General features: G+C 37.6%; 1 protein-coding gene across 1 annotated transcript; it reads right to left on the bottom strand.

Annotated features, from left to right (window-relative positions):
- Positions 1-360: 360 nt before the first annotated feature.
- Positions 361-16,177, bottom strand: TASL (TLR adaptor interacting with endolysosomal SLC15A4). The gene is made up of 2 exons (XM_016209552.2): positions 16,009-16,177; positions 361-1,255 (listed from the first exon to the last, which is right to left on the bottom strand). Exon 2 carries the CDS (start codon positions 1,252-1,254, stop codon positions 361-363), a length of 894 nt encoding a protein of 297 aa, XP_016065038.1. The 5' UTR covers position 1,255; positions 16,009-16,177.
- Between the last annotated feature and the right edge of the window lie 5,848 nt (positions 16,178-22,025).

Raw genomic sequence — 22,025 nt, 5'->3', positions numbered from 1 at the left:
GGAGGAATTTATGAGTAGCAAACATATTCTTAACTCTTTACAATGAAACCTTTGGCTTCTTTTCCAATTTCTACAGACCTTGAAATGAATCCTACCTTTGCTTTTTTAAATTATTTTTATTTTTGCTTTGTTGCTATACAGCCCTCACTCTTAAATCATTCTTTATAGCTCCTCTTCCCGCATTTCTTCATCATGTGTAATATTATGAGATTTCCTCTTAATTCACACCTCACCTCCGGCCAATGTTTACTCCTCTAGTTCTTGACTCCTCCACAACCCCTCCTCCACGTTCTCAGCATAAATGAATGAAGTGTTTCAGTTGTGAGTAGTCGAGCAAGGGGAATGGAAGCAGCCTCTCTATTACGGATTCACGTTGCTATACTGTGAAATATGGAGGCTAGGAGTGCTGATTTCAGTGGACACCAATTGTAACAGGCGGCTAATGACTATATCCCTGGCTTTTGAGGTCTCCAGGTTCTTCTCTCTAGACACTTGGAGGCTAATTTGGTCCACACTTGTCATGATGAGTTCAGATGCCAGAATCTGGGTAGGAGAACTGTCGTGAAACACAGTGTCCATAATGTACTGCTTGTACAACTCCACCACCTTCTGTTCCAGGTACTCGTTCAGCACAGCATTAGAAATCGGCTTCTGCATTTGCAGGCTGCTTTTGTCCTTAATGCTGGTTACTCTCCAGTAGGACGAATACCGCTGGATAGGTTTTGGGGGAAAGTCATTGAGCTGAGTAGAGATGGAATCCTGCATCGACAAAGGAATCTCCGATGACTTCAGCAAAGGGCCGTATTCAAAACTGCCCTCGGAAGGAAAATCTGTTGTCACGGAATTAATGGCCATCACCTGGCCCCCTGCAATGTGTAGGTCATTGTAATTCTTACAAATACTTTTGCAGGAAGGTGGAACCAAGTAGGTCTCTCTGCTGAGGTCTCTACATATTTCAACTGCAGCCAAGTTTGGGCTTTCAAACACAGGGTTGGGGTTTGTCTGCAGCACGGTGAGTCTCTGATCTCTACTGTGTTGGCTCTCTCTCGAATGCACTGGAGAAATGAACTTGCCAGAGGATTTGCAGCTCAGGTAGAGACTTCCGACTTGTGTTTCGTCCACAGAGGAGCAGGAGAGAGCAGCAGAGTTTGTCTCTTCCTCCCTTTCCTCCACCACGCTCTCATTATAAGATGCGCAGCTCCAGGGGATGTTGTTCTGGTAGGCAAGTCCACTGAGGTACCCTTCCGACAGCATTCTGCAAAGAGAGTTGGTGAGTAACGATGGGGCAAGTGAAGACAGAATTTTTTAAACTGGCAGATGACATATCAAAAAAGTAAAGGAAATAAATGAAGTCATTTTTCAATCATTCGCCAAACCGTTGCTAATTCTGTGCCTGCTGTGTACCAAAACTATGGCATGTGCTGGAGATATAAAGATAAACAGGACACAGTTCCATCCTTCAAGAAATGTCCACTATGGGAGAAAACAAACTGCATACAAACAATTCCGATATTATATCACCAAGGGTTCGAATAGTGATAGGCACAAACGAAGTAAAGAAGAGGAGCCCCTAACGCCACTTGGGGAGAAGAAGGAGGAGTTTCAGGATGTGCCGCAGAGAAGATGACATTTCAGCTAAATTGTGAAAACTAGGAGTTCCAGCCACAGGCACAGAGTTATAAGAGAATATGGTGGCATGGCCTAGTCACCGTATATCACGATGCCGACTGTAAGCAGAAGGGGCTGGGAAAATAGGCTGGAATTGGCTTGTGAAGAGCCTTAGGAGTCAGGCAAAGGCATTTGCATCCTGCCCCAGGGGAAGTGGAGAGTGATTGAGAAGCTGCGCATTGGGGAAGCAACATACCTGGTGGGTTATGAGAATAATAATGAGGCAAGTTCTACTGAAAATAGAGCAATATTTTACCCATCTTTGGATTTTATCCCTCGGAACTGGCACAGTTGTTGCATTTAAGAGGGACTCAAAAGATATTTCTTAATTCAAATTAAATAATGGACAACAATGGCATGGTATGAAATTAATTTACTATCAACCCATCATGAAGGACCATGAGGCCTCACCAACCTTTGCAGCACAGGATGAGTTTCCTGCTTGCTCTATCCCACCTACTTCTCACAATAAGTCCTGGTAATGTTTCTGCACCCAACTAATGTATTTACCTCTACCCTAGTTACCCAACAGCTTTCCTGACCATGGGCTTTCTATACACCTGCCTCCCCTCCCCGCCCTCAGCAGTTGTCACCTGAGTCTGGAGTGTCTAGAATAGGCTAGAAACCAGCAGCTGCATTTTCTAAAAAAGGAACACACTGACATTCTTGGCACTGGGCAAGAGACAACAAGGAAAACTGGTCCTCTTTGTCCTTGAAAGCTGGGCTTCTAAAACAGACCTGTCAACATGAAGCTGAATTGAAAAGTCAAATTAGAATAGGATTATTTTAACCATACATAAGGGTCCTTTTTTAAATATTAGCATCTCTTTTCTATTCATGCAGTTATTGCCCAAGTAAAATTTTTAATTGTATAAAGTAAATATTATAAATATAATTAATGTAATTGTTTTAATTGTATAAGAATATTTTCAAAGTTTATTTTCTCTTTTTGGAACTGTTCCAAGATATATTCAGCAAATTTATCAGTTATTTAAATGTTTATATTCTAGGTATAGTCATGTGCCATAAAGATACAAAATTAAAGATTTTCAACAAATCCATGAAGTGGTTTTGTATGCTGGACAGTTATAAGGATAAAGAAAATGTTTTCCTTTCCTGAAAAAAATTGTCTAAGTGTGGTTCTGATCTCAGCAAACTGAACATCCAGGTGAAAAGGCAAATCTTTAGATACATGAGAAGATAATTAACAGAGCAAAAAGGTTTACAATAAAGGCTTCATAGTGAGGCAGTTATTTCCTGAGCTTCCCACTCCACCCCACCCAGGCTGCAGCTAAGGCCTTCCCCTTTCAAGGCCTCAGAACATCATTGTAGAAACCCAGAGCAGAAGTGCAACTTTCAGCTTTTGAGTTTCTAAACTGGCTTCAGAAACTCTCAGCAGAAACCATAGTTTTAGAGAAATGGCTTTTGAGATATCATAACCTGAGCTTTTAAGCTTCAGAATCCGGAGCCCTACAAAACTTAAGGCATAATATTTATGCATCAGCAATATACTCAGTGGATGGAATCTCCCATGGACTGAAACAGTATGGCTCCAGATAGGTTTGGGAGCCAAAAATAGAAGACATTTGTGCCCCATATCCCAGGTAGAATCTGAGGAAGCAGGAAGTCTCACAAAATTGTCTCCTGCCCAGCATGGTGCAAGAGCAGGAAGAAAACCAGCCATGTGGATTGCCCAGGAGGACAGATCAAAGGCTGCCTCAACAAGTCTGCTCACACACCAGCATGCCGTCCAGGGCCTGCCAAACTGGAGAAGACCTAGATTTGGAATGGGAAGACTGCAGACATGATCTCTGCAGATGTTAACCAAGGGCCAAGTGAAGGTTGAGAAGTTACCATGGATGCCAGTGTGACTACATGACAATCAGAGATGCCCCCATCCCCACATCCCCAACTGACGTTATGGCTCTAGGTAAGGAAGCTGGAACTTACAGGCAAACCCAAGGAAGATGGAGCCCTGAAGTGACTGAGGAAATCCTGATTGACAGAGATTACTCGGGAGAATGTGAGCTGAGCTCAAAAGCAAAATCAAACTGAGGTAGAGAAAAGCAAAGATTTCCAGGAAAAATAGCTGGTTAAGCATGTGCACATATTTTCCATTCCCTAAACTTCACTAAAACAGCAGTAAGTGATTTTTTAAGATATAATCCACAAAAGGGGGAAGAACAAGAGAAGAGACTAAAGCAATAACATTTTAGAACTGGAAAGTAGGAGGCCAGGGGTTAATGACTTAGGAGACCTGAAAAGGCTAAATCTTACAAGACCCATGGGAAAACCCAAGAGCCAATCTGATTTTAATTTTACTAAATGTTCAGGAACTGGTAGCACCATGTACCCTTTGGAAGTAGGGTAAAGGGAGTGTATCTAAAATAAGAAAGATTGATTGAAAGTTTATTTAAAAGGCAGTAAGAAACCCAGATCCTCCTCATTCCAGGCAGCCAGGTGACCATCTCCCATCTTCATCCCCAAAGGAACACTTGAGATTTATTTTCTGAAAAATAAAATATAGGATCTCTAGGCTATGAGATACCAGCTGAGAGTTGAATTACTGAACCTATAACAGATGGATTAAATAAACATATGCATTTAGATGCTGAGATCCATGACCTCTCCCTTTAACTCTCAGAATGCTGGTGAAGGGACATCCACCTTCCAGGCAGGCTATTGGAAGACTGTTCTGGGGAATGAGACTAGTCTGAGAAGAGTAACTGACATCAGAGGTTCCCCCAACTAAATGAGGCAACCAGATCACCCTTCATTCAAGTTCACAATCAATACAGTCCATTTAGCTTTTTGGATCCCCAATCCTTAAATATAAGTAGTAGAATTCTGAAATATCTGTGGAAAGCTCTGAATGAGAGAGACCGAAATAGCCACTTAGAGGAAACAAATTTGGGGTAGGGGTGGGAGAAAGTACCATCAATATTCTCAAGGCAATAAGGATAACATTGCAACCTTGAATTATGAATAGGATGCTATTTAAAAACATTCTGAAGCTTTTGAAAATTAAAAAAGATATAGAATTTTAAAACTCAATAGAATGATTGAAAGGTAAAATTGAGGCAAGTTCCCACTTTGAAAGTAGAACAAAAATATAAGATGGGAAATAGTAGAGATAAAGGGAAAATTAGAAAACCAGTCCAGGGGATCCAATATCTGAATAGTAGAAGGTTCAGGAAGAGGACAGAGTAAACAGGAGAAATTCAAAGAATTCAACAATATTTCCCAGACCTGAAGGACATGAGCTCTAAAAATACTGGGTAAAAATAGATTACACCTCTTATTATTATTGTGAAATGGTAGAACACTCAGATCAAAGAAAAAATACTATAAGTTTCTAGAGAGAGAAAAAGACAGGAAACAAGTCCAAGAACCAGAATCTGCAGACTTCTCAACCACATGAGAAGCAAGATGACCATGCAACAATGTCTAAAAATTCTTGAACAAAAATTCTTTCAACCTAGACTTGAATGACCAAATTATCAATTAAGTATGAGGATAGAATAGAGATATTTTAAAGTCAAAGTCTCAAATAGTTCATCTCCTGGGCAACTTTCTTAGAAAGTGAATGGAAGAGGTGTTCCTCTGAAAGGAGTAAGGAAATCAATAAAAAGGAGAAAACAGATACAGGAGATGGGAAATCCAGCACAGGAGAGAAACAAAGGAGCCTTCAGACTAAGAGAGCCTGACACCCTCTTCCAAACCTCGCGCTGGAAAGGGCCCCCCACTCTGGCTCTCCTGCAGCTGCGCCCCTCCCCCAATGGGGTGAGGAGCCCTAGAAGCCAACATGATGGAACTCACCCAGTCTCTACACTCTTGCCTTCTAAACCACATTCCTGGTACTCGGGACCTCCGAATTCCCTGCTCAAATCACCCAGACCCCATCTCAGGGTTCGCACAGGCTTCTCTCCAAATCCATCATGACTAGGGCCAACTTAGGGACTGGACATGCACACATGCCCAGGCCCAATAGTGACAAAGGAGTGGCTTTTTGTTGGGTCTGTGCACTAAAACTGGGTATGGGGGCCAGGACTAGGAAGAGAAGATAAAAGGGCTGCAGACTGAGGCTCCCCATTTTTTGTCCTTGGCCCAGGAAGTGTCAGAGAGTCCTACCCATAATGAAAGTAAAAGAACATTCCAGGATGAAAGCTGTGTAACAGGCTCAAAAAGCAGCCTGACTCTTTAGAACAAATCAGACATCTTCTGGAGATAAAGATGAAACTGAAGAGAGTAAGTCTTCCCATCACAAAATAATATTTATATAATTGGCTATAGACTTTAGGGGTGAATTAGGAAAAGCTAAGGAAATGAAAAATCTAAACCAACACTGTCTGACAGAACTTTCTGGAATGATGGAATGATCTATATCTGTGCTGTCCCAAATATTAACCAATAGCCACATATGGCTACTGAGCACTTGAAATGTGGCTAATAAAACTAAATTTTAATTTTATTTAATATAAATTAATTTGAAACACCACATAGCACTACATTGAAGAGCACAGACTTAGAAGATAGTAAAGGTGATAACATAAAATTTTAAAATACTGAAGACTGGTCATTATAATGGCAATTTAAAGTTCACAGGATGATCACTGTCATAGCAATAATTTTAGAGTGATATCTGATTAATTCATTCATTTCTGTACTCTTTTCAAGGAATATCAAAAGTTGATGAACCACAAGCATAAACTTTTAGATGTGGGGTAACAAAATGGGAGCCTTAGCTGAGATTTTTTTTTTTTGCTGTTTTGAAATAGTATCTATATAGAACTTCCTTTCAACATTTTCATTGTTTTTATTGGGAGAAGTCTAGAATGCCTATGTGAATAGTTCCCAAACATGTTTTGTTTTAATTGTGTAGTCTCGTAGGTTGTCTCTGAGGTGATGAAAGTGCTGTCCAACAGAATTTTCTGTGGTGATGAAATGTTCAATATTTGTGCTGCCCAATGTGATATCCGAAAGCACGTGTGACTAGTGAGTACTTGAAATGTGATTAGTGTGACTGAAATCTTAATTTAAATTGCCACATTTGGGTACCATATTACACACCACAGATCTAGAAGATTATAAATTCCAGCTCATAATTTAAGAAAAAGTTGTACAGCAAAAAACTGGTTCGCTACATGGCTGAGTTGTAAATAGTTTCTGCATAGTCATAATAATATATGTCACTGAAAACTGATCGAACCAAATTTAAAGTATAACCACAAGATGACAATAAAGTCAGGAAACAGGTAATGTTTTATCATTTCTATTTTTTGCTTTTTTTTTTTAAGTATGTCTTTATTGATTTTAGAGAGAGGGAGAGAGAGATAGAAACATCAATGATGAGCCATTGATTTGCTGCCTCCTGCATGCCCCCTACTGGGGATCAAGCCCACAACCCAGGCATGTGCCCTGACCAGGAATCAGCTGGGCAATGTTTTATCATTTCTAGTAATGTGATATCAATAAAACTTGTCCTGGGCATTTGCCTATGTGTCCAGACTTGGTAGCCAGTCCATATAGTAAGAGGAACAGGAAAAAAATGTATATACTTGGTGAAAGCCAGGGGAAGAAAGGGAACTAAATCTTTATTTTCACAGTGACAAGTCAATAAATAATGTCCCAAACAGAAAAAAACAAAAGTTGCAACATATACATGCTATTTAAAGAAGTGGTAGTTAATATCAAATAATTAAAGTAGTTGCTTCTGGAAAAGGGATGTGGTTTTTTTTCATAGCAAACATCTTAGAATTATTTGACCCAAATTATATAATTAATGTTTTAATTAAAATAAGAATTACAGATAAATATTTTTCAAGTAACTAAGATGGGAAGAGAAGGGGACATTTCCTGCACAGCTGAGTTTGTGATTAAAGATATTGCGTAGTCTAAGGGCAAAGAAGAGAAAGAGAGATCACTGAGTAAACGGTAAACCTTTATTTGGCCCTAAAGAACAAGAAGAATTTGAACACGCAGTGAGAAAGGAGAGAGAGGTGGGAAGGCCAACGAAAGTAGAGAGGCCTGTGCTGTCATTCTTATGTGGGTCAGTAATAGAGACCAGTCTAGGTGGGATACAAGTGTTATTTCTCTGCCATGGTCACCTAAGAGCCTTTACTAAAATGTTACAATTTTCAGAATCACTCTTTATTCTGCCTTGTTCTCCTTCAGACATATCCCAAATCTCCCACTCTTTATCCTATTTCTTTTCATAATAAATAATCAACCTTAATGGATTCTTTTTTACTTTATGTGGATGATGTTTATGAGTAGTCCATATAATCTCCACTCCTTCATAACGATGAAGGAAGAGAGTCTAGGATTTGTTTTGAGTAATGGACCTTTTCCCCTATTTGCCATTGACTGAGAACTTTGTTAGTACTTTTATTCTGGTGGAAAAAGAACGCTACCATTCTGATGTGTGGAGCTCAAGGTAGGTCCAGTGATGGAAAGGCAGAAAGTGTGTCCTAATGTCTAGGACAAGATTCCTGTGAGGGAGGAGTGGGAGATAAGGTTAGAGAGGTAAATTGGGTCATGGAAGGCTGAGGCTATTCTACTTACCCTGCAGACAATACTAAGCTTTGGCGGATGACTAAGCTGATTCATGGCATGATGTAATCGATTGGTAAAGTGCCAGATGAATTTCACCAAAGTAATATTGGAGTTAAGGACCCATGTTAGGTGGGGATGAATCCAGCAGCCTCATGAGGTGATTGGGTCAGGAACCAGGAGGGAGGTATCAAAAAAGGAAGAGAAGGAATGAATTTAAGAGACCAAGACTCTCGGACATCAAAGTACATGAGAGAAGGGAGCAAAGCAAAAGTAACTTTGAGTCTGGACATGCTGGAAAATGGCACCAGCATTGACCAAAATGGGGAGATCAGGAGAAGGAACTGGAAAGGGAGCTGTTGGGTTTAGTTTAGTTTCTCCTGAGTCCGACATGAGGTACATTCTCTATTGGAGATTCAGGCAGGGAGCTCATTAGAGAGGTTACTTAAAATCAACAGTAAAATCATCTCTCAACTGTGAGCAGTAGGACTTTATATTGGGAGCTTGAGGAGCCTGTGAGTATTTGTAATAATTTCCTTGGGGAGCCTGCCTTGAACAGTTGAGTGACAGCAAGAGTTGCAGTATTATGTAGCTTTGTAAAGACTACAAGAGCTTCAAATGTATTAAACAGGTAACATTTTAAAAATTCACATTTACAGGTTAAAATTTAGTTATGTATTGAGACTCTCTAAGGTAAAAGAAAATTATTGAACTGGTAGTCAAGGGACCAGAATTCTAGTACTGACCTTGTCACTAGCTGTGGTTTTAGTCTAGTTAGTGACAAGTTTATAAAATAGCTAACATTAGTACTAGCTACAACCCAGATACTATCCTAAGTGCTTTTGATGTAATAAATCAATGGATCCCCACAAAGACTTTAAGATGTAGGTACTATTATTATATCCATTTTATAGATATGAAAATTAAGTAGTGTGCCCACAGGCACCAAGAAGTCAAACACTGGCAGTCAGAAACAGAGCCCACTTTCATTTGTTGCTTAACCTCTCAGAGACTCAAGTTTTTATCTGTAAATTAACTTATCTGTGGTATTAAATTACCTATAGAGTCCCTTCAAACTTTAATATTGCAGGGGTTAAATGACTATATTAAGAGAAGAGAAAGAGGGTTAGTGATCATTACTCAGAATTGGAAATTCATTTCTGAAAAGTTAGCAGCAGAGGGCAGCAGAAAGCATGCTAAAGCAGCTTTTCAAAGATTGTTCTAAAGCTCTGCAGAGTATTGGATGAAACTCATAAACAAAAATTATACATATGCTGACTAATTTAATCTTCATTAAAACTCTTTCATGTATCTTTAGAATGAAAACAGTGCTGTACATCATGACATTCTACAATTTAAAAATAAAGAGAGAAAGTTATTTGGGTTTATTTTGATTAGTTGTTGGCATTTTTTCTTAATACCTTTAAGTGGTTACCAGTGAAATTCTTATGATATCACTCAGTCTCTTCAAGGTACTACAAAATGTATACTTCAAACAAATGTTTACATTATTAGACTTCATTTCCTCTGAGACACTAAAACTTGACCCAATGGATTACTTCAGTTGTTCAAAGATATTTTATCACTTGAATTTTTATTTCTCATCATAGAGAAGCCGTATATGTATATTTGGAGTATATATATAATATCTAAATATTTTTAGAATTTCCCATGAGTGGTTAAGTGTGAAGAAAGAGACACCCAAGGACAGTTGCAGATGAAATGTTTTAGGCAAATTTAGCCTACATTAATAATTACCAGACAGGGGAATACCAAAATTAACCTTATGTGCAAATTCACAACTTAGAAATATGTGCTGAAGTACAGCACTTTGGTAAATCATTTACTTGGATTTCAGAAGAAATTGCAACAAAGTTTTCCTTCCACACTAGCATTTACATAGTTTCTCAGAAAGCTGTTGTTTTAACTTCTGTACATAAACACACTTTTAATTTACACTCAACACAAACAACACAAGCATGGATTCAAAGAGAAAATCTAAAGAAGGAAGAACTTTATAAGAGGGAACATTTGGAAAAACCTAAGTTAAGGATCAGGAAACTTTTTTTAATAAAAGGCCAAGTATTTAATATTTTAGGTCTCTGTTAAAACTACTCTGCCATCATAGCAGGAAAGATACCAGAGACAATACATAAACAAATGGATGTGGCTGTGTTCTAATAAAACTTTATTTACAAAAACAAGCAGAGGACCAATTTGGTCCATTGGCCATGGCTTCCCTACCCTTGACCTAAGTCAAAAAGCAAATGCAATAAGTTGGATAGGGCATAATAATAATAGCAATTGTGTCAGGTGCTTTCCACAAATTACCCCTAATCTTATAATAATACTTCATGTTATATACATAGGGTTAGGCAAAAGTAGGTTTATAGTTGTCCATATAGAAAATAATACAATAGCCCAGCCAGCATAGCTCAGCGGTTAAGCATCTACCTAGGATCCAGGAGATCTCAGTTCTATTCCCCATCAGGGCACATATCTGGGCTGAAGGCTCGATCCCCAGCAGGGGGCAGGCAGAAGGCAGCCGATCAATGACTCTCTCATCATTGATGTTTCTGCCTCTCTCTCCCTCTCCCTTCCTCTCTTTGAAATCAATAAAAATATTTTTTAAAAAGAAAATAATACAATAATTAATAAATAATAATACAAGAATAAACTGTTTCACGTACTCACATCTGTAAACCTACTTTTGCTCCACCCTGTAATATAATCTGGGTTTTCCAAATGAGAAAAATTGAGATTTGGATATGAAAACTGACCTTCCCAAGGTCACAAAGCAACTAAGTACTAGAGGAAAGGTCCAAGTCCAAGTTTACAAACTCCAAAGCATGTGGTATGATCTTAAAGCATATCACATTACTGCACAGTGGAGAGCAATTAATATCACAGCCATGACAAGAAATTAGTCCTTCCAGGAAAAGAGTTATCAATCTTGACTCCATTTAATAACAACAGCATTGCTGCATAAAGGAAGGAAGGTACAATGAAGTTCAGAAAGAAAAGCTCCAGGAAGACAGCCAATGCCCACCCCAGAGGACTACATATATGTCCCAATTGTGTAGCAGTGCTCATGTCTTTGGTATATACAATTATCCTCTGGTCTTTATTTTTTATTATATCTTTATTGATTTCAGAGAGAGGAAGGGAAAGAGAAAGATAGAAACATCAATGATGGGAAAGTCCTTGATCAGCTGCCTCCTGCACGCCTCCTGCTGGGGATGGAGCCCGCAACCCGGGCCTGTGCCCTGACCGGGAATCGAACCTTAATCTCCTGGATCCTAGCTTGATGCTCAACCGCTGAGCCACGCCCGGCCAGGCTATCCTCTGGTCTTTTAATCTAACCATGTGAATACTTTCCTTAACCATTTCCACTGCTATAGTCTGATACCATCTCACCCTTAATTTTACAAGCAAAGTAATTTAACATTACAGATGCCCTGTTTAAATATTAACAGTTCCCTATCACCTCCAGGATAAAGTCCATACACATTAGGCCCTCGAGACAGGTGGTCCTTCTCTGCCTTCCCAATCTCATCTCTACCTATGCCCCACAGGACACAGGACCCGAGCATGCTGAATTTCCACTTTCTCCCAAGCTCCATGCCCATCCCAGGTACTTGTGTATTTTTTCTTGTCCTGAGAGCCCCGGTTCCCTATCTGTCCCCTGGCCCACCATCCATACCCTTCAAATCTCATCTCATATATCAGCATTTCAGAGCCCTAACCATCCATGCAGAATCCATGTCCCTCAGAAAGAGATTCTAGGTCTTCTCTCCTTTACCCCAATATAGCATTTATCAGGATTGGGTGAAACTTTAGCAAAATCAGCTGCTACCTTAAACAGTGAAATAAATCATTGGGGCATCTTTTGAATGAAGGAGTAACTGGCAATGGCAAAAGGAAAACAGGGCCCGGGCTGGCATGGCTCAGCGACTGAGCATCGACCTAAGATCCAGGAGATCGAGGTTCGATTCCCTGTCAGGGCACATGCCTGGGTTTTGGGCTCCATCCCCAGCAGGGGGCAGCCGATCAGTGACTCTCTCATCATGGATGTTTCTATCTCTCTCCCTCTCCTTTCCTCTCTGAAATCAATAAAGATATTTTAAAAATAAAATAAATAAAATTTTTAAAATCAATAACATTTTAAAAATAAAACCATATATTTTTTAAAAGGAGCATATATGCACAATCCAAGGAGATGGACAATGGTGGGGAGGGGGGACTGGGGAGGGGGGTGGGATGGGGTGGAATGGGTCATTGGGGAGATAAAGGGACATTTGTAATATTTTAAATAAAAATTTGAAAAAATTAAAAAATAAACATAAAAAAAATAAAGGAAAGCAGGAAGTTTGGGGATTAGTAGCAAGTGGGGGAGTTGGAAGTAATAAGGCAGCAGAACAGATCCTGTCCCTAGAAGAACAATTTGTGTGCATGCAAACTAAGACATCTGAGGGTCTGGGGTGAGAAAGGGTGCAGAGAAGACCACAGCCACATAAAAATGGAGGCAGTGGGATGGGGCTGCCTCCCACATCACAGGATGTAACGTTCTGGAGCTAAAGACAGGAAGACGGCATCTGCTGCTCCATAGAAGATCTTAGGCCTAGCTAGCTGGGGTGCAATTTGGTTCCCACCTGTCAGCATGTCTGCTTATATAGATCTGCCTTTTCACAGTTACGGAATCGTATGTCTACAGGCACAGCTTATGGTAGCAAATCATCTCTCACAGCGGCCGTTCGGGTGTCTCTTGCTTCTCTGTTACGTGTAATCACTGCACATGCTTCCATGAATGCTTCCTTAGGCCTGATTTGGAAAAGCTGAACTACTAGATCATAGCTATTGCAAACTGCCTTTCAAGTAGCTTGGGCCCATTTAGTCTCTCACCAGCAATGTTTGAGATTAACTGTTCCCACTGACATTCTTCAACACATTATTATTTTTTTACCTTTCTAATCGGGTGAGCAAATTTATTTTTTGCCTCAAGTTTGAGGATGTGCCCGGCCAAGCGTGGCTCAGCGGTGAGCGTCGACCTGGGATCCAGGAGATCGCGGTTCGATTCCCAGTCAGGGCACATGCCTGGGTTGCGGGCTCGATCCCCAGTGTGGGGCTTGTGGGAGGCAGCCGATTAATGGCTCTCTCATCATTGATGTTTCTCTCTCTCTCTCTCCCTCTCCTTTCCTTTCTCTGAAATCAATAAAGATATTTTTTTAAAAAACTGAGAGTGAATCAAACTCTCTTGTCAAGATTATGTGTAGGTGATATATCAAGGATGTTATTTGTAATACCCCCACATGCTCAAAATACTCTATTTCATCTCTCCACTTCTCTATTTCCCCTATAATCTAAATTCTGGATTCCATAATTCCAACCTATGTTTTTTTAAGAGCTTATTGATTTGGGAGCTTTGCAGATAAACCAATGAAAGGCTATCATTGAAAAACTTGAATATTATTTTGCTCACTATCTAGTTACAATACTATAACCAAATCTGTATTATGTTTTAAATTTTTTTAGCAAATGATATAAGAACTTTACCCAAAACAAGGGATTCCTTTAGGAAGGATCTCCTTGTATATAAAAACATGTTATCTTTGAAAGTGCACGTTCTTTAGAGCTGGAAATAATCATTCACTTAATCATATACCGTGTCTTATATCCCTATTATTTCATCTTATGTGGCATTTGTTTACAGATGCTCTAAAGTATCACTCATCCATGCTTCAATTCTTGTCACAAAACATATAATTTGGGATTATCTATTCTATAAAATGTGAAGTGATTCTTTCTTAACAAATTAACTTCTGAAAGTCTAATTTGATGGCTAAGGTAGTAAGTCAAAAGGCCTCTGTTTTCCATGTTAACATCACCAAGTAAGTAAATTTTCTTAGATCCTTATGACCAAAGGTAACTACTTCCAAGGGCTTTATCTGGATATGTAGACTTCCTTATTTCAGAAAATGTAAATTTTGGTACAGAAATATTAGTAAATATATTTTTTTATAGTTTGGATTTTTTCATATTGTCTTTACATCTCACAAATAGAAAAAGTAAAGCTAATAAAAATTATTTTTAAATCATCCTGACACAAAATGAGAGGACTAAAAAAATTTAAAAAGTGATCATAGTAGTATTGACTGGTGTTAAATTTCTTTGGTGTTATAATTGTTAATCATTGTTGATTATATCTTCAGTTATGTCAATTAATGTTAACCTTTACATAATTGTAAGCATTTAAACCAAATGCAATGCAAGATAAGTCATTGGATCCTGGATTTAAAAAATAAAAACTGTCTAAAGTACACGTGGATAATTAGGGAAATTTAAATATGAATTATTTGTTCTATAACAAGATTCTATTGATGTTAAATTTACTTTGCATTATAATTATGTAGAAGTCTGCCCTTTTTCATAGAGAATACATGCTCAAGAATTTGGAAGTGTCATGTGCCCTAAAGTCAATAATATACTTTCGAACAGTTCAGGAAAAAGCTGTGTATATTTGTGTGTACGTATATATACAGAGAGAGAGAGACAGAGAGAGAACATAAATGTGGCAAATAGCTACAACTAATCTATGTGATGGAAATATGGGCGTTCATTGTACTATTCTTGGCATTTTTATTTTAATATAGGTTTGAAACTTTGCACAACAAAAATTGGGGGGTGTAAATAACCACTGAAGATAAATTTGCACTCTATCATGTTTGTGAAGAGCATAGAGGGACAGTATCAGATATCTAAGATAATCATTAGGTATGTGATTGGAAATGGTTCAGTAACTTGAAATCACTACTGAAACATGGCATCAAAATGATATTAGAATTAGCGCACTACCTTTGTATATCTCCAGCATTACCATTGTAATATGAATGTTTTACCCACATTTTAAATATTCTCTACTCCCTCAAGAAACTTCTCAAGTTCAGAAACACAAGGTTCTTATACTGACCAATGCAAGCAATGTTCTAAAAATATCCATATAAATATACTGGCCAAACAAGGCCTATATTCAAGCACAGGTACATGTGCCCAAGAAGAAGAATGTTTGAACAGGTCTAAAGATAATTCCAACAACTGCTTCTCGGTTTTTTGGTGAAAATCAAGTGTAAAGATGATCCAAACAAAAGCCCACAAAGTAGATTCTCCCCAAATAACCCAGATGGCAATTCGAAAAGCATCATCACTGCAGATCACATTTACTTTGAACATGTCCTGCTACTCAGAAAACACTTATCACAAGCTCACTGAATGAATAATTGAGAGTAAATCCAGTTGGAATTTATTGTGATTGTATTCCTCTCTAAAACTACATCACTGTCACAATTCAAGAGTTCTGCTCTCTGTGCAAAATTCTGCTTAGGGTTTTCGGCCTTTTTTAAAAAAAAAAAATGAAAGTACAGTTAGTTGGCTTTCTTTTAAAAATACAGAAGCTAAACCTGTATAGAAATTAGCGAATGAGGACTGAATAAATTACACAACAAATATTTGATCAGACCAGTCAATTTTGGGGGGTAAAACAATATTTTAGAAAAGCCCCAAATGTGAACATGAGGAGGTAAGAGAAGGAAGTGTTTGACCTAATTTGTCTTTATTGACCAACTCCATTGAATATTTAAACTCCCACTCGCCTCTGCTTTGGTAAACTAGAAAAGCATTTTACGAGTCATAAGGTTGGATCTGAGTTCTGAGGTTAAAGGAACTAAATGAGCATGAGAAGAGAAATGGCAGAAAAAGTCAGCAGTTATAGGGCCTGTTGCCTCATTTTCTTACCTTCACTAACCACTCTGCTCCTTTGGTCCTGCAGAAACACAACGATTGACCATACAGGGATGAAGAAGCCAGCCAGTGCTTTATCCAGAAATGTTCGCAAGCCTTTGGTGAGTGTAACTTCCACTACTCAAAAACAAGAAACTAAGCTGCTTGTTGCATTTCCATTTTTCTTATAAGTAATCCAATGGAAAAAGAGTTGTTTTGCTCGTCTGATTTGTTCTAAAGAACAACAGTGGGAAGTCCCGGAAAGGGGGGAGGCAATAACTGACAAACCCACATCGAGCCACAGAATGGTGTTTCTTCCCCTTTTTCAAAAAGTGAAACCTATCTATGAAACTGTCTCTTGTTAAAACAGTTTATCATTACGCATTATGTAAGACCCCTATCAATTTACTCCTATAACTAAATTATAGGACCTCTCTCCCAGAAGAGAGCCAAAGTCAGATACGATTTAGGAAATTCTCAGTCTTATCACTAATTATAATTTTTAAGAAGTAATATTTCTTAACTGTACTCATAGTTTTAAAACATGCAACTTAAAACCATTTTCTCTCTCAAATTAACATAGGTAAAAAATTCATGAAAACACTTAGTGGCAAGGTTTTGTAGAAACAGGCACTCTCATGTACTATTGATGAGTTTATAAATATTTTTAGGGCAATTTCCCAGTACCTGTCAAAGTTGTGTGTTTTTTATATTTATATCCTTTGACCCAACAATTTCACTTCTATAAACTTATCCATGTGATATATTTGCACCTGTGCACAGACATGTGAAAAGATATTTGTTGCAGCATTGATGAAGGAAGTAAACTCATGGAAAAAATTCACAAATAAGATATTGGCTAAAAAAATGGGGAGAGATTCCTATCTTAGAATACTATGCAGTTGTTGGAGTGAGGTAGTTTAATGTCTAATAATAGGGAAAGATCTCCAAAATCCATTCTTTAACAAAAACATAACATGTTCCAATTTGTATTTTTAAAGGCATATGTATATATATGTGTGTGTGTGTGTATATATATATACACACACACACACACACACATATATTTGCTTATACATAGAATGTTTCTAAAGGGATACACAGAAAACCAGAAATAAGCAATTGACTTTTGAGAATGAATCTTACATTTTGCTCTATACATTTTGAAATTTCTACTTGAAAACTAGTATTTTAAGTCATATTTTTATTCCCTTTTTTATTTTTTAATTACAGTTGACATTCGACTTTATATTAGTTGCAGGTGTACAGCACAATGGTTAGACATTTATATAACTTAAGAAGTTATGTCTAGTACCCACCTGGCCCCATACATAGTTATTATAATATTACTGACTATATTCCCTATGCTGTACTTTATATCCCCATTACAACTTTGTAAGTACCAACTTGTACTTCTTAATCCCTTCATTTTTTTACCCAGCCCCCCAAACCCCCTCCCATCTGGCAACCATCAGTTTGTTTCTGTTTTGTTTGTTCATTTATATAGATTTTTAGTTTCCACATATAAGTGAAATCATAAGATATTTGTCTTTCTGTCTGACATTACACTTAGCATAATACCCTCTATGTCCATCCATGTTGTTGCAAATGGTAAGATTTCATTATTTTTCATGGGCAAGTAATATTCCATTGTATATATGTACCTTCACTTGTTTATCTGCTAGTCTCTTGATGGGCACTTGGGTTGATTCCATATCTTGGCTATTGTAAATAATGTTGCAATGAACGTAGGGGTGGATATGTGTTTTCGAATTAGTGTTTTGGACTTTTTCAGATAAATACCCAGAAGTGGCATTGCTGAGTCATATGATAGTTCTATTTTTAATTTTTTGAGGAACCTCCATACTGTTTTCCATAGTGGTTGTACCAATTTGCATTCTCACCAACAGTGCATAAGGGTTCCCTTTTTCCACATCCTCGCCAACACTTGTCGTTTGTTGATTTATTGATGGTGACCATTCTAACAGGTGTTAGGTGATATCTCATTCTAATTTTAATTTGCATTTCTCTGATAATTAGTGACGTTGAGCATCTTTTCATGTGTCTACTGGCCATCTGTATGTCCTCTTTGGAGAAATGTCTGTTCATGTCCTTTCCCCACTTTTTAATCAGATTGTTTGGGGTTTTTTTTGGTGTTAAGTTGTATGACTTCTTTATATATTTTGGGTATTAACCCTTTATCAGGTGTATCATTGGTGAATATGTTCTACCATTCAGTAGGTTGTATTTTCATTTTGTTGATGGTTTCCTTTGCTGTGCAAAAACTTTTCAGTTTGATGTAGTCCCATTTGTTTATTTTTCCTTTTGTTTCCCTTGCCCAAGGAGATATATCAGAAAAAATATTACTAAGAGCAATATCAGAGTGTTTACTGCCTATGTTTTCTTCTAGGAGTTTTATGATTTCAAGTCCTACATTTAACTCTTTATTTTAAGTTTATTCTTGTATATGATGTAAGAAAGTGGTCTAGTTTCGAATTTTTGCATGTATCTGTCCAATTTTCCCAACACCATTTGTTGAATAGACTGTCTTTATCCCATTGTGCATTCTTACCGCCTTTGTCATATATTAGTTTATTTCTGGGCTCTTTATTGTGTTCCACTGATCTATGTGTCTCTTTTTATGCTAGTACCATGATGTTTCGATTACTATAGCCTTGTAGTATAGTTTGATATTAGGTAGCATAATGTCTCCAACTTTTTTGTTCTTTCTCAAGATTGCTTTGGCTATTTGGGGTCTTTTGAGGTTCCACATAAGTTCTAAGATTATTTGTTCTAGTTCAGTGAAATATACCATTGGTATTTTGATAGGAATTGCATTGAATGTATAGATTGCTTTGAGTAGCATGGACATTTTAACAATGTTAATTCTTTTTATCCATGAGCATGGCATATGCTTCCATTTATTTGTATCGTCAGTTTTTTCCTTCAGTGTCTTATAGTTTTCCAAGTACAGGTCTTTCACCTCCTTGGTTACATTTATTACTAGTTTATTTTATGCTGTTGTAAATGAGATTGTTTTCTTAATTTTTTTTTCTGGGAGTTCATTATTGGTGTATAAAAATACACCCATTTCTGAATATTAATTTTGTATCTGCTGCTTTAATGAATTCATTTATCAGTTCTAATAATGTTTTGGAGGAATCTTTAGGGTTCTCTATATATAGTATCATATCATCTACAAATGACAATTTTACTTCTTCCTTTCCAATTTGGATGCCTTTTATTTCTTTTTCTTCTCTGAGCACTGTGGCTAGGACTTCCAGTACTATGTTGAATAAGTGGTGAAAGTGGACATCCTCGTCTTGTTCCTGATCTTAAGGAAAATGTTTTTAGCTTTTCACCATTGAGTATGTTAGCTGTCGGTTTGTCATATATGGACTTTATTATGTTGAGGTATGATCCCTCTATTCCCACTTTGCTGAGAGTTTTTATCATAAATGATTGCTGAATTTTGTCAAATGCTTTTCTACATCTATTGATATAATCATATGATTTTTATTCTTCATTTTGTTTATGTGACATATCAAGTTAATTGATTTGCAGATATTGAACCAACCTTACATCCTGAGAATAAACCCCACTTGATTGTGATATATGATCTTTTTAATGTATTGCTGAATTTGGTTTGATAATACTTTGTTGAGGATTTTTTTAATTGATTTTAGAGAGAGAGGAAGATAGAGAGAGAGAAACATCAACTTGTTGTTCCACTTATTTATGCATTCATTGGTTGACTCTTGCATGTGTCCAACCAGGGATTGAAGCTGCAACCTTGGCATATCGGGACAATATTCTACTGGCCAGGGCTGAAGATTTTTGCATTTACAGTTCATCAGTGATATTGGCCCATAATTTTCTTTTTCTTTTTTTGGTAATGTCTTTGTCTAGTTTTGGAATCAAGGTAATTCTGACCTCATGATATGAGCTTGGGCTCAGCCTGTGTGACTCAGTGGATTGAGCATCATCCTATGCACCAAGAGGTCGTTGGTTCAATTCTTGGTCAGGGCATATGCCCGGGTTGTGGGCTCCATCCCCAGTGCAAGGGTGAGGGAGGTATGCAGGAGGCAGCCAATTGATGTCTTGTTCTCACATCTATGTTTCTCTCTCTCCCTCTCCCTTCTTCTCTTTCTAAAAATCAATTTAAAAATCTCTTTTTAATTTTAATTTTTTTATCTTTATTGTTGAGAGTATTACAGATGTTCCCCCCTTTTTTGCCTCCATTGCCCCCCTCCACCCAGTTCCTGCCCCAGCCCAGGCCTTTACCGCCTATTGTCTGTGTCCATGGGCAATGAATATATGCATATAAATTCTTTGGTTAATCTCTTCCCGCCCCCCTTACCCCTTCCCTCTGAGATTCATCAGTTTGTTCCAGGTTTCCATGCCTCTGGTTCTATTTTATTCATCAGTTTATTTTGTTCATTAGATTCCACATATGAGTGAGATCATGTGATATTTGTCTTTCTCTGACTGGCTTATTTCACTTAGCATAATCATCTCCTGGTACACCCATGTCGCTTCAAAGGGTAAGAGATCCTTCTTTTTTACAGCTGCATAGTATTCCATTGTGTAAATGTACAACAGTTTTTTTATCCGTTCATCTGCTGATGGACATTTGGGCTGTTTCCAGATCTTAGCTATTGTAAATATGTTGCTATGAACATAGGGGTGCATATATTCTTTTGGGTTGGTGTTTCAGGATTCTTTTTACATTTTGGAAATTAACCCCTTATCAGATATATCATTGGAAAATATGTTCTTCCATACAGTGGGTTCTCTCCATTTTGATGCTGGTTTCTTTTGCTGTGCAGAAGCTTTTTATTTTGATGTAGTGGCACTATGTCAAGTTGGCTTGCCATTTCTCTTTTGATAAGACCTGAGCTTATGAAATTGGCTTTAAACTGCTTTCTTTTTGCTGACTATAATAAAACCGAATTATATTCTTTGTAGCTGAACTCTTGTAATATGATTTTCTATCAATCTGTTGGATGGTAGGTAAAGAGTTAGTGCCTTGATTTCTGTGCCTCTAAATGGAAGTAATTCCTATTATTCAGTTACCTTTCCTGATGTCAAAATTTCTTCAAGCTATTTCCATTATGATGTCACCCATACTTAGTTTACCCCCAATCCTCACCATATTTTCTCCACCCTGTCTACCCTCTACTCGCTTTCAAGTGTTCTTACCAGCACTCTCAAATTCCTCAACAGTTTCTGTTTCTGTCACATCCTACTTGCCAATTGCCAGTTCCAGATAAAATCCATTATTGTCTTTCCCATATCTAGGGAAAGGTATATATGTATTTATTAAATATATATGTATACATATATATGTATATGCACACAATTGATCGGTTCACAAATTTATTCCATCAAATCTCAACTATTTCAGGATAAATTCTTTGTCTTCCTAAAGTATGCTCTCAAGCCACTTACAATATAGTTTTCTCTCTCAATATCAAATGACTCAACTGAACCTACTTTCTGAAAGATACTAAGGCCCCTTAATCGTTAAGTTAATAACTTCTTTGACATTTCTACAATATTTGACAGTGTTCACTAATCTCTTCTCTTTTTTATTAGTTTATTTTTTTATTTAAATTTATCTTTATTGTTGAAAGTATTACAAATGTCCCCCTTTTCCCCCATTGATCCCCTCCACCCTGCACCCCTCCCTCCAGGACTTCCCCACACTATTGTCTGTATCCATGTGTTATGCATATATGCATTTAAGTTCTTAAGTTAACCTAATAGTTTATTTTTTAAAATTTGTGTCCAGGTAAAAAGTTTAAATGGTACAAATAGGTATGCGGTGAAAATTAAACCTCTCTCCCTATCTGATCTCCAGCTCTCAGGTCCTCTCCCCAGAAGCAATTACAATTGTCAGCTTCTTATGTATCCAAAGAGTATATCTATCTTATTTTGTATTCAAATGTTAAGATATTGCATATGCTATTTTGTCCTTTATCTTTTTATATAAAGTTTTCAGTGCCAGGCCGTTAGAGGGTAAGGGTTTG

Source organism: Miniopterus natalensis, chromosome X, assembly GCF_054644295.1.
Source record: "Miniopterus natalensis isolate mMinNat1 chromosome X, mMinNat1.hap1, whole genome shotgun sequence".
NCBI lineage: Eukaryota > Metazoa > Chordata > Mammalia > Chiroptera > Miniopteridae > Miniopterus > Miniopterus natalensis.
Note: the sequence above shows the minus strand (reverse complement) of the source record. Positions and strands in the feature narration are given on the sequence as shown.